This window comes from Gadus morhua, chromosome 23, assembly GCF_902167405.1.
Source record: "Gadus morhua chromosome 23, gadMor3.0, whole genome shotgun sequence".
NCBI lineage: Eukaryota > Metazoa > Chordata > Actinopteri > Gadiformes > Gadidae > Gadus > Gadus morhua.
In genome coordinates, this window is record NC_044070.1 from 18150626 (window position 1) to 18163588 (window position 12963).

General features: G+C 42.1%; 1 protein-coding gene and 1 long non-coding RNA gene across 2 annotated transcripts; both read left to right on the top strand.

Moving 5' to 3' along the window:
* The first annotated feature begins 1692 nt into the window (after positions 1-1692).
* On the top strand, positions 1693-5480 carry LOC115536848 (uncharacterized). The gene is made up of 4 exons (XR_003974723.1): positions 1693-4159; positions 4265-4381; positions 5051-5167; positions 5425-5480. It is a non-coding gene; the product is annotated as an uncharacterized LOC115536848 (long non-coding RNA).
* A 976-nt stretch (positions 5481-6456) lies between these two features.
* LOC115536841 (NLR family CARD domain-containing protein 3-like) lies at positions 6457-12803 on the top strand. The gene is made up of 4 exons (XM_030348262.1): positions 6457-6565; positions 7230-9060; positions 9403-9576; positions 12157-12803. Exons 1-4 carry the CDS (start codon positions 6523-6525, stop codon positions 12422-12424), a joined length of 2316 nt encoding a protein of 771 aa, XP_030204122.1. The 5' UTR covers positions 6457-6522; the 3' UTR covers positions 12425-12803.
* The last annotated feature ends 160 nt before the right edge of the window (positions 12804-12963 follow it).

The following is a 12963-nucleotide window of genomic DNA, read 5'->3' on the forward strand; positions in this document are numbered from 1 at the left end:
GTTATATTGGTGCTTGGACCTGACGAGGTCTAGGTGCCGAGATAACAACACAAATAAAATATTTCCTTCGAGATTATGATAAGTAACAGACAATTTATTAAAAATGATCTTATAATTTAGAAAAAACAATCGGCAATACTTAAAAATTAGACCAAATAAGTATGATAAAACGTTATCCAAATTTCTAATTTAGGTTATCCACAATGACAAATGTCATTTAAAATAAATAAGTAAAATAAAAAAAGAAAGGGTGTGTGTGAGCCTGTTCTCGTGTGTGTGTCAAGGCTGCCGAGGTGGGGGAGAATCCTCTCCTACTCCGAGTGACTGAGTACACAAGGGGATACCCAAGCACACTTCAGATAAAACAATATGGTTAATTAGTAAATAGAAACAATGTATCAATTCAGTGTTGAATAAACTAGTTAAGATCAACATAGAGGGTTTGGGTTTGGTATAGTAGTGAATCAAAATGTGGAAAACACTAAATGCAAGCAATAGGTAGAATAAAAGGTTTAATTAGGTCGTCCAATTTAAATAGATAGTGAAAGGCAATCGGGTAGGATTATGAAGAGAATTGTGATTTTAAGTAACGGTTAAGACAGAAGAGAGTCGCCCAATATTGAAAATGCAAGTTTTAATATTGTGATTTTTGTTTTCTTTCACATCTCCCTAGTAAAGGACAATAGGTGAATTGACGCCACATCTGCTGGGAAGGAGTCATACATGCTATGTTGTCAAATTGGATTTGGAAGTAGTGGGTTTACCTTCAAATGCCACTAATACTGCTGCAACACTTATAATAATAAGTAATAATAATAAATAATTTTAACTCTGATAAATTATCTTTTGTTTTATAGTCGCCCTGATGTGTATTCATTACGCACACATATGGCTGCATAAGGCAGATGCGGCTGACGACTCTGTCTCCATCCCTCCACTTTGCGATCTATACCACCATATAGGTGGGGATTGATCGTATCCCAGGTACGGCATCCTGCAGTAAGCCAGTATGGAAGGCTGGTTAGCCAACGACGGGTAAGATCCCACCTTGAAGCCCGGGACAACCTAAAACAGGCACAGTCACGATTACTTGGCAGAGTCACTGTGAGCACTGGCTCACTTGATCATGGAGTGACAGACTGCAACCATCATAGGAAAAGCCGGCTGATGAAAGGTGGAGGGGGACAGGAGTCAGATATGTCAGCTCTGGCAGCAGAGGTGGTCTTGAAACGGGGCATGTCGCGTTTTATTTCATTTTATTTTACCTTTGTGGTATAGAAGGCCACTAACGCATGTACGTTTTTTCGGTTTAGTGCATGACCTCGGAACAGCGTGGTTTCGGGCGGCTGATGGTGAACCCACCCATATTGGGGTTTGGATTTGGAAATACTGGTTTCGATTTCCCTTCCCAAAAGAATGGTTTCAGTTTACTGATGCTTAAGGTTAGACTTTCGACGTTGGGTGCACCAACGGCGTTATTAGATTTGTTTATCATTTAATGCGCATGGTTTTGACCATTGCGCAAGGGGGGAGGTATTAGGAAAATTTTTGAAAACAAGGTTTTTCTTCACCATACTTGCAAACAATGATTAACATCCAGCTAAATTAGTGTGAAATATTTGAAAAAACAGTGTTCAACAGATGGGTAGAAGCAGTCCCATCAGAAGACCAAAGTGCGGCTACGGTAATCAAGGTTCTGACTAGAGAAGTCATGCCAAGGTTTGGAATTCCGTCACTAACTAGCTCAGGCGAAAGGGCTGCGTCTATTCAGAAAACACTCAAACAAGTGATTTAACATCTGCATGTCAAACAAAGATTAGGCTGTGTCTACATTCCTCAAACCACAAGGTATGGTGGAGAGAGGAATCGGACGCTTAAGACAAAGATTAACAAAATTAAATTAGAGTACTAAATTAAAGGACTAATGCATTACGACTGACACTAATGAGTTATCGCATGAAAAACTAACAGAACGACGCATCTAACCCCGCATGAAATGCTTACGGGTCGACCCATGCCTTCACCTGTCATTCGAGGGCCTCACAAAGGACCTCCATTGGAACAATTGGAAACTGAGTTAAGACGCTATATGGGACAACTAACTGGCATACACAGGCTTATTTTTCAACAAGAGAAAGGCAGAGTTCCAGAGTTGGAGAAGGAGCCACCACTTGGTCACCGCCAGGTGACCAAGTGTACCTCAGGGTGTTCAGGAGAAAGTGGAACGAGCTCAGGAGAGAAGGACCATACAAAGTCACCAACGCAACACCAACAGCCATCCAAGTGGAAGGAAGTGCCACGTGGTATCATCTCAACCACTGCACAAAAGCCGCTCAACCTAAAGCCAGGGATGAGTGTGAGGAGGAGGAGCCAGACGCAGACACACCTGGGGCTGACCAGCTGCCCCAGGACCAGATCCAGTCGAGCCAAGAGATACAGCAACATGATGATGCTGAAAACGGGGAGCCTGTTCCTGATCCCTTACGGGTTGTGCTAGATTCCGCTGGCACAAGGACAGACCCCGAGGAGGAATGAAACCATGGAGACAACACAGACCTGGAAGAGCCAGGAATCAGGGGCTGTTACTGAAGGAAGCCTAAGAGAAACACAGGACAATCCGGCCCCAACTCACTCAGGAATAGTCAACAAGAAAGGGAAAATAGTCCTATATGCCCAGATACCACCGCAGAACCAAGTTAATGAATTTGTGTTTGCTGTTATGTCGGATAACCAACCGTTATGTGCATTAACCTTCAGCCAGTCTGGCATAGAGGAGTCGGGTGACTGGGAGAGGATGCTCTATGGGGAGATAGATTGGAGTGAAACTAGAGAGGAGACCGGAATTTGAGAATCAGACCCCTCCATGTGAACCACAACCATTTCAGACAGTGTGAACAAATGGACATTGGACTAATGGGTTTCAGGGCTGGTGGCTGCAAACAGAAGCAACAACCACGATGCCCAAACCCCCCACGTTATATAGTATACCGGTACATGACGATAATCAGAGCTATTCAAATCTATGCAAGCTTGTTGACAATCTTAGTTTTTAATTTGTATTATGTTTCACATTATTGAATGTATGTTATGTCAATTTTTAATGTATAATATGGTGTCACATATTTTTGAAATGCCAATTTTCAATGCATGCTGAATGATTATTGATTATTATGCTGTTTATGATTATTATGTAGGTATTCTAGATACACATTTGATATAGTTGCATGATGAATATAGAATATTGTGTTATTATGATTAGAAAGGTTTTATGATTACATATGAAACAACTTGTAGGGATTAGAGTGTTAATAATACACTGCATTTGGTAAATCTTTTTGGCCTAAAATCAGGTTGAAATCCCTGTCAAAGCTCTGAGGTTTTTACCGATGACCAGATGTGGTGTCAATTTGGCAAGGGCTTAGTAGCATATAGGCTTAGCAATAATTCAAGTAATTTGTTGGAACCTTATTGGCCCCAACAAGGGGGGATGTGTGGTAGAAATGAATGATTATATTATATGGTAAACTATGATTATTATTAGGCCTGTATATCTAATGGTAGAAGACATGTAAAGCGTCTTTGATTTTGATCCAGGGCTGGTCACGAGGCCTGGGAGTCTTGGGTCAGAGCAGGGGTTGGGGCGCAACCCCCCAGGAGCAGTTGTCTACTGAGACAATGCATGGTGACTCCACTTCCTGGGTCCTAGACTATCTCGGTGACCATCTGTTTAGAAGTATTTGTGTTTTATTATGTGTGGACACCTAGAAAAACAAGAAACTGCTGAGGACTGTGCTTTTGTGTGTTTAAGAAGAGGCTTGAATCTGTTGGCAAGGCAGTGACTCTTAAGACCTACTCGGCTGTTATCGTTGTTGTTTTTCTTCACGATAAAGTCTTTTGTCAATTCTTGCTCCGGACCCCTCGATTTATTTTACTCTCTCTCTCTCTTGAATTAGTCTAAGTGTTTATATCTCGATTAATCTACTACACTAACATAAAAACTGAGTAAACCAACGCTGAATTGCCGTAGAAACAATATGGAGTTGTGTTTGTGTCCAGGTCTCCAGTCTACTATGGATGAGGATGAGGAGAGAGAGGAGAGGGGTCCTACCTCTAAAACCTCTCTGTCTGGGGAACCTGGCCGCCATAGCAAAGCTGAGAGGTAAGAAGAGGATCTCTCTCTCTCTGTGACTGTTGTCCATCTCAGAGCTCAGCAGTGATGTCATGACTTCATCATTAGTCTGAGTAAAAACTGTGTGTGTGGAAGCCCAAAGCAGCAGGAGAGAGAAGACTGCCCTGGACCCAGCTGTGTCTCCATGAAGAGTTACAGCTCTATGGAATATCCACCTGACCTTAAAGATGAAAATCAGTCTATTGAGAAGAGGTAAGGATTTGTCAGATTATAAAATTACAGGATCTATCAGACATCCATCGTTACTGGTTCTTGTTTTACTAGAAGGAGGCAGGAGAGAGCAGAGTCCCCTGGACCCAGCTGTGTCTCCATGAAGAGTGACTGGTCTATTAATAAACCTCCTGACCTTAAAGATGGACGCCCCTCCAGAGAGAAGAGGTAGGAGTTTTAAACAGGCAAACAAGTAGACCAGTTGCTTGTTACAGACTAAGATTAATATTTTCAAGTCGTGTGTGTGTGTGTGTGTGTGTGTGTGTGTGTGTGTGTGTGTGTGTGTGTGTGTGTGTGTGTGTGTGTGTGTGTGTGTGTGTGTGTGTGTGTGTGTGTGTGTGTGTGTGTGTGTGTGTGTGTGCGTGTGTGTGCTCCATCTCAGAGCTCAGCAGTGACTCCATCATATCATGACTCTGAGTAAAAACTGTGTGTGTGTTGTGTTAAAGCCCAGAGCAGCAGGAGAGAGCAGACTGCCCTGGACCCAGCTGTGTCTCCATGAAGAGCGACAGCTCTATGGAGCATCCTCTTGTCCAATTTAAAGATGGAAATCAGTCTATTGAGAAGAGGTAAGGATTTTTCAGGGAATATAAAACTATCGAATCTGTCGGACATCCATGGTATTCTGGTTAATCCTGGTTCTTGTTTTTCTAGAAGAGTCCAGCAGGAGAGAGCAGACTCCCCTGGACACAGCTGTGTCTTCTTGAAGAGCGACCACTCTATAAAACTTCCTGTTAGTTTTAAAGATGGACTCCCCTCCAGAGAGGAGAGGTAGGAGTTTTAAACTAACAAGAAGACGAGTTGCTTGTTGTTGCAGACTTATACTTTCAAGTCAGAAAATATTTAGATTAAAAGATCCATTTGTGTGTGTGTGTGTGTGTCTGTGTGTGAGTGTGTCTGTGTGTGTGTGTGTGTGTGTGTGTGTGTGTGTGTGTGTGTGTGTGTGTGTGTGTGTGTGTGTGTGTGTGTGTGTGTGTGTGTGTGTGTGTGTGTGTGTGTGTGTGTGCGTGCGTGCGTCTTCTCCACAGGTCAAAGGTAACCAGTGCTCAGTCTGTACAGCAGAATCAAACAGAGTTGATCAAGGTATGTAAATGAAACAAGACATTTATTTTACACACTCTGTGTGCCAACAAGCAGAACAGACGGAGAACAGACTGTCAGTAGTTTGACATGTTGTCGTTGAGGAAGAAGTCGGGGTATCAGAAACAGAAAGCTGAGATGGAGGAAAAGGGCCAACAGTTTGTCACCCAGTTTATCCAAAAAAGGTTTATATTTATTCACCTTCCTTTGGTGCCCATTAACACGGAGCTACCTAGTGAATCATAGAATCTTATATCAATTAAATAGTTCTTCATAGAACATGAGACTCATAAATATTAATCAATAAATTAGGGAGACGGGTGGATGAACCGGGAAGTCTGTTTACTGGGGACGTTTGCAGCAGCATGGCCTACAATCATTTACTTCTACTGAACTACAACACAGCCAGTAGGTCTATGAATAGTGACCCCTAGTGGTAAAATTAAATCGAGGTCGGAAGCGGTCTTTGTCTTTTCTGTGACATTTTACTGAGGTATTTAGCGCAGCTCCATTACTGGCATCTGACAAACTTTGGAAACATATTGGCCAATATATAAAACACCACTGAATTTAAGTAATGAGAGATGCCACTCATGTAGCCTACCTCTGACATTCATTCATCAATGGTCAATGACAGCAGGCTAAGTATTGGGTCATTAGCATGAGGCTACAATAGAGCTCCCAGTCTATAAATCTACGGGTGGTCAAATGGGTTTTCTAGGCTGGCGTGTGGGCTATGTCTCTTGTAGAGCTAATAGTCTCCAGGCTTCCCTCTTTAGACCAGCGAGGAGTTAATCTAGGACAGATGCTTCTGATGTCCTCAGTTCAAAGTAAAGTTCTCCTTGATGTTTTTTCTCTTCCAGAGAGCTGAGGAGAACGCACACGCTTTTCTAGACAAGGAGCTGAAGAAGCTCTGGAGGGATCTCTTCTCAGATTACCCACAATGCTCAGAGAGTCAGAGGGAGGAGGAGGATGTGGAAGTTAAGAACAAGGAGCAGAGGAGGCGCGCCATAGAGGGAGTGGTAGACATCACAAAGCTCTGCCTGATGGAGATGAATAAGGAGGAATTGGCCGACACACTGGGGAGTGGTAAGAGACTCTTATTTTGAAATACTGAATAATCTTATTTTGAAAGCAGATCTATTTTATATTAGTACTTTCAAAAGACAACAGACAGTTATTTTTGAAAGCATCAATCATTTTATTTTGCAGAGCAGTATAGGACTCTTATTTTGTTTATACTAAAGTAGATCATGGGAGATTTCTCAACGTTATTGTGGGGTATCAGGTTAAATGGTTTGATCCAGATATGTAGGGTTATTGTGGGGGTATAACGTAAATGGTTTGATCCAGATATGTAGGGTTATTGTGGGGCATCAGGTTAAATGGTGTGATCCAGATACGTAAGGTTATTTTAGGTATATCAGGTTCAATGGTTTAATCCAGATGTATAGGGTTATTGTGGGTCAATCAGGTAAATGGTTTGATCCGGATATGAAGTGTTATTGTGGGGGCATCAGGTTAAATGGTTTGATCAAGATATGGAGGGTTATTGTGGGTCAATCAGGTTAAAGAATGTTAAACATTATACTGTAGAACAACAGCAGAATAACTCAGTGTAAGAGATGCACCACTATCTTGTTATATCTGGTTAACATGTCACTTCCAAGTAATGTTTACTGTACTTCTGTCATTACACCATTCATATTGCTTGGAAATATGTATAGTATGTGTCTTCTGATGAGTGATTTAGGAGCTGTCCAGTACCAACATAAACTCAAGTCTCATCTCAGGAAGAAGTTCCAGTGTGTGCTTGAGGGAATTGCTAAAGCAGGACAGCGAACACGTCTGAATGACTTCTACACAGAGCTCTTCATCACAGAGAGAGGCAGTGGAGAGGTCAACCAGGAACATGAGGTCAGACTGATTGAAAAAGCCGCCAGGAAGCAAGCCAATGAGGAAACACAAATCAGATGTGAAGACATCTTTAAACCTTTACCTGGACAAGATAAACCAATCAGAACAATAATGACAACCGGAGTGGCTGGCATTGGTAAAACCGTCTTAACACACAAGTTCACTCTGGACTGGGCTGAGGGCAAAGCCAACCACGAAATACACTTCACATTTCTTCTCACTTTCAGAGAGTTGAATTTACTGAAAGGGAAAGAGTTTAGCTTGGAGGAACTACTTCATCAGTTTTCTGTTGAAACCAAAGAAGCAGGAATCTACAGATACAACCATGACCAAGTAGTCTTCATCTTGGATGGTCTGGATGAGTGTCGACTTCCTCTGAACTTCCAGAACAACCCGATCTGGACTGATATAACAGAGCCAACCTCAGTGGACGTGCTGCTGACAAACATCATTAGGGGAGTCCTGCTTCCCTCCGCTCGTATCTGGATAACCACACGCCCTGCTGCAGCCAATCAGATCCCTGCTGAGTGTGTTGACATGGTGACCGAGGTGAGAGGGTTCACCGACCCACAGAAGGAGGAGTACTTCAGGAAGAGATTCAGAGAGGGGACACTGGCCAGCACAATCATCTCTCACGTCAAGAAATCTCGAAGCCTCCACATCATGTGTCACATCCCAGTCTTCTGTTGGATCACTGCTACAGTTCTTGAGGACTTCTTCAAAAAATCCCATATAGGAGAAGAGGTGCCCAAAACCTTGACTCAGATGTACAGCCACTTCCTGAGGGTTCAATCCATACAGGGGGACAGGAAGTATCATGGGCGAGCTGAAACTGATCCACTCTGGAGTTCGGAGAGCAGGGAGATCATTGTTTCTCTGGGGAAACTGGCTTTTAACCAGCTGGAGAAAGGCCAGCTGATCTTCTACGAGGCAGACTTGGCAGAGTGTGGCATCGATATCAGAGCAGCCTCAGTGTACTCAGGAGTGTTCACCCAGATCTTTAAAGAGGAGTGTGGGCTGTACCAGGACAAGGTGTTCTGCTTTGTCCACCTGAGCATCCAGGAGTTTATGGCTGCCCTTTATGTATTTCTGTCCTACATCAACACTGGTGTCAATCTGCTCTCAGAAGAACAGCCAGCCTCCAGGGAAGATGAACTCCTCCTCCTCTACCAGAGTGCTGTGGACAAGGCCTTACAGAGTGAGAACGGACACCTGGACTTGTTCCTCCGTTTCCTCCTGGGCATCTCTCTAGAGACCAATCAGATTATCCTACAAGATCTGCTCGGACCAAGAAGAAATGCATTAATGGGCAATCTAACTAAAAAAGTTCTGCCCGTACAGACAGGAAAAAGGTCACGGAGCAATACCCAAATAGTCCATTACATTAAGGAGAAGATAGGTGGAGATCTCTCTCAAGAGAGAAGCATCAATCTGTTCCACTGTCTGAATGAGCTGAATGACCGTTCTCTAGTGGAGGACATCCAACAGTACCTGTCATCAGGAAGTATCTCCACAGAATCTCTCTCCTCTGCTCAGTGGTCAGCTCTGGTCTTCATCTTACTTACATCAGAAGTTGAGCTGGACGTGTTTTACCTGAAGAAATACTCTGCTTCTGAGGAGGGTCTTCTGGGGCTGCTGCCAGTGATCAAAGCCTCCAAAACATCTCTGTAGGTTCACTAAAAAATTGTATTACAATACGCACAACACAATATGCATAATACTAGAATATAAAAGTTTAAATAACTTACGAAACCTATATGTAGGCATACTAAGAACATGTTTTACAATACGCACAGCACAATATACATACTACTATAAAAGTAATATTATGATAGTTTTCCGAACTGTAACACAACTGTTATCGGTATTGTTGTTAGTATCAACATTTTGCAGCTAATATTTAACTATCATTTAAAGTTAAAATGTATATTCATTTGTTAAACTATAGGAAAAGTCTAATAAAACATTTAATCACGGTTCTTAACATGTTCGGTTTATTTTGTGTGAAGGCTGAATGGCTGTAATCTATCCGAGAGATGCTGTGATGCTCTCGCCTCAGTTCTCAGCTCCAACTCATCTAGTCTGAGAGAGCTGGATCTGAGTTCCAATGATCTGCAGGATTCAGGAGTGATGCTACTCTCTGCTGGACTCGGGAATCCACACTGTGCACTGGAAACTCTCAGGTCAGTTTTACTCAAAGTGCAAACAGTTAGACCTAAAGGTTCCATTTCAGAGGACTTTTAACTACTGCCACCTGGTTTGAGAATTGCTCCTAAATGACGTCAAATTATATCAGCTAATAACTCAGTACCTTTTGATGACCACATTTAATAGATTGGTGCCATTGTACATATTACACCTTGTTGTTTATGTGGGATGTCAAAATGAAAAGTTGAAAAGTAATCCAAAGTTGCCATTGCAACTTTTCAATTATAAACACAAAATATAACGAAAGTGCCCTCCCACAATTCCCTGTTAATGGGACAGTGATAGTTAAAGGTCACTGTCCCATTACCAGTTGTGAGTGATTAGCTGTTAAATAAAAAAAACTGAAATCACAAGTGGGGGTGTCCACTTAGATGTATGACGGATAGATGAGAAACGTTTGCTACAGTCCACTTGGTAGGCTGGTAGACTGATCTATCCAGCACACATCTAAGTGGACACGCCCACTTATGATGTCAGAAGAGGCACATTTTCAAAACGCCTTTTAACGGCTAATCACACTCACACCTGGTGGTATAATATGTCACCTTTAAAGAAGTTGCCATGACTGTATAAGGTCATGTTATGTTATCATTTTTTACATATATTCTTTAGATATTTTTTTCTTAAGAATTACAATTTAAGACATAAAATACAAAAGGTCAAACATTTTAAGGTTTTGAAATACAGAACAATATGTAGAAATACAGAGAAACATAACACGATTGAATATGTATAAATACAGAGTAATATGGAAAAATACAGAGTAACGTAAAACTATAGAATATGTAGAAATACAGGCAACATAAAACGATTTACTATGTAGAAATACGGAACATAAAACAATTGAATATGTAGAAATAGAGAGCATAAAATTATTGAATATGTAGAAATTAGGGGTGTAACGGTACACGTATATGTACCGAACCGTCACGGTACAGGCACTTCGGTGCGGTTACAGAGGTTTACCGCGGTTCGTAAATGTGGCGTACATAGCGTTAATATGGTGAATGTAAAGGCTTGTTTTGCAATACGGAATTTAAAACTTGAAGTCGGAGTTCCACCCGGACCGTTTAGCCAAAGTAATGTAGCGACCCTGGGACAGTTAAATAGTTTGCGTGTTGTGTTGCATTATATTTCGTTGTCCGTTATGCCAGTTGTTCTATGCGCATGTATTGTAATGTTCTTCTTGTCAATCAGCGTGGGGGCGAATCATTAGGTCAGCTGGGGGAGGGCCTTGGAAGAACAGGAGGGTGGGGGCCTGCACGCGAGTGAGACCGTGTTGGGGGTTGCCGGGGTAACCGGGGTTTGTTTTGGGTCGGTTTTCTGCCGTCGGTTATGACGTTACGGGTTTCAGTGACCTGGTTTTGGTTCATTAAAACTACCTTCAACTACTAATGACTCGACATCATTATGTCACCGGCGAGGTCACTACATTGGTGTCAGAAGTGAAACTATTATTATTTTATTTTATTTTATTTTTACAAAGTCAAACCGAAGAAGTGATTCAGGAAATGATTTTGTTAGAGGACCAATCACAGCCCTTGCCGTCTCCGTTGCGTCGACCAATAGGTCCATGGTTTCGACGCATAGTTAAAAATATTGGATGTGCATGTAAGCTACGGAGAGGGTCTCCGACAGGCTGTCCGGCAATGGATAGGGCTCCCTGTGTCTTCTTACAGCACTTTAACATGCACACGCATTTGAAAAGGCGCCATCCAGGTGTTACTATCACCGTTGCTGTGAAAAAAAAAAGCGAGCTGTACAAACCCAGCTCACTGGGAATTCAGAAACTGAAATGCCATAACAAAGTTTATTGGTGTTTTCATTGCCGCTTTTTTTTTTTTTTTAAATTCCCCTTAACTATTAACTGACCGTATCGTACCGTACCGTGACTTAAAAACCGAGGTACGTACCGAACCGTGACTTTTGTGTACCGTTACACCCCTAGTAGAAATACAGATGAACATAAAATTATCGAATATGTAGGAATACAGAAAAACCTAAAACCATTGAATATGGAGAGATGCAGAACCCCAGGGGGGTTTAATAGTCGTCTTTGATTTCGAAACCCGGTAAAACTGTGTGAAGACGGGAATGGCAAGTGCCATTAGTGTTTTAGTTATTTTTAAATGTGCCTAAGAATAAGATTGGATTTAAAACTCAAAATAAAAGGTTGAATTAATGAATCAATAGTCTAACAGAAGGAAGCCAAGAGATTGATAGATAGTTGAAGGCCCTCATTAGCTCCACAGCCCTCTGCTTCGTTAGGTCTGACTCTGTTCACGTGGAGTCCAGGATCCCTGCAAGGGCTTCAGGCGACTGCTGAAGGAAGTTTGAAAGTCCACAATCATCTCCTTGAGCTGACTTCCCTGATCCCTGATAGCAGCGAGGAGAGCCGAGCTGCTATCATCACATGACGTCCTCCCCTCCAGTGTTGGCCCCATGTCGGCCCTGTGCTGTTCGTTAGCTACACCATGTTTCTCCTGTGAGCTGGTTGGAACTTTTAAGCACTTTCAATCTCCATTCCTAACATGTTATGTTTATTGTGTTTTTAGGCTTAATGGCTGTAAGCTTTCAGAGAGATGCTGTGAAGCTCTGGCCTCAGTTCTCAGCTCCAGTTCCTCTACTCTGAGAGAGCTGGACCTGAGTAACAATGATCTGCAGGATTCAGGAGTGAAGCTGCTCTCTGCTGGACTGGGGAGTCCACACTGTACACTGGAAACTCTCAGGTCAGTTTTGCTCAATGTGCAGTTACACCACAAAGGTCAATATCAGAAGACTTTTAAAACAACTACTTCCCCCTGGTTTGAGTATTACTCCTAAATTACGTCAAAATATATCATCTAATAACTCAGTACTTTTGATGACCTCATGAATTTGAGTGGTATCATTGGACATATTACACCTTGTTTTTTATGTTTGATGCGAAAACGAAAAGTCGAAAAGTAATCCTTAAACTCTCGTGCCCTATGGAAAGCACGACCGGGAGAGTTGCCTTTATTTGCACACCACACACGAAGCACACACAATATCACCTACACCCACGACTCCCTTGGTGGCAGTGCAGCTTCCCCCGGGCCTCCCTGGATCCTTTGCGGAACCCGGACACGGTGACCACGGCCGTGATCACCACGATATAGGTTTCATTGTAACAACGCAACAATTTTTTTTTGTTTTGTTGACATGACTGTATAAGGGCTTGGTTATGTTATAATATTTTACATGTGTTTTTTAAATTATTTTATCTTCAGAATTTCCATTTAAGACATGGAAATACAGAACAATATGTAGAAATACAGAACAACATGATTGAATATGTAGAAATACAGAACAAAGTAAAATGATTGAATGTCGAAGTTATA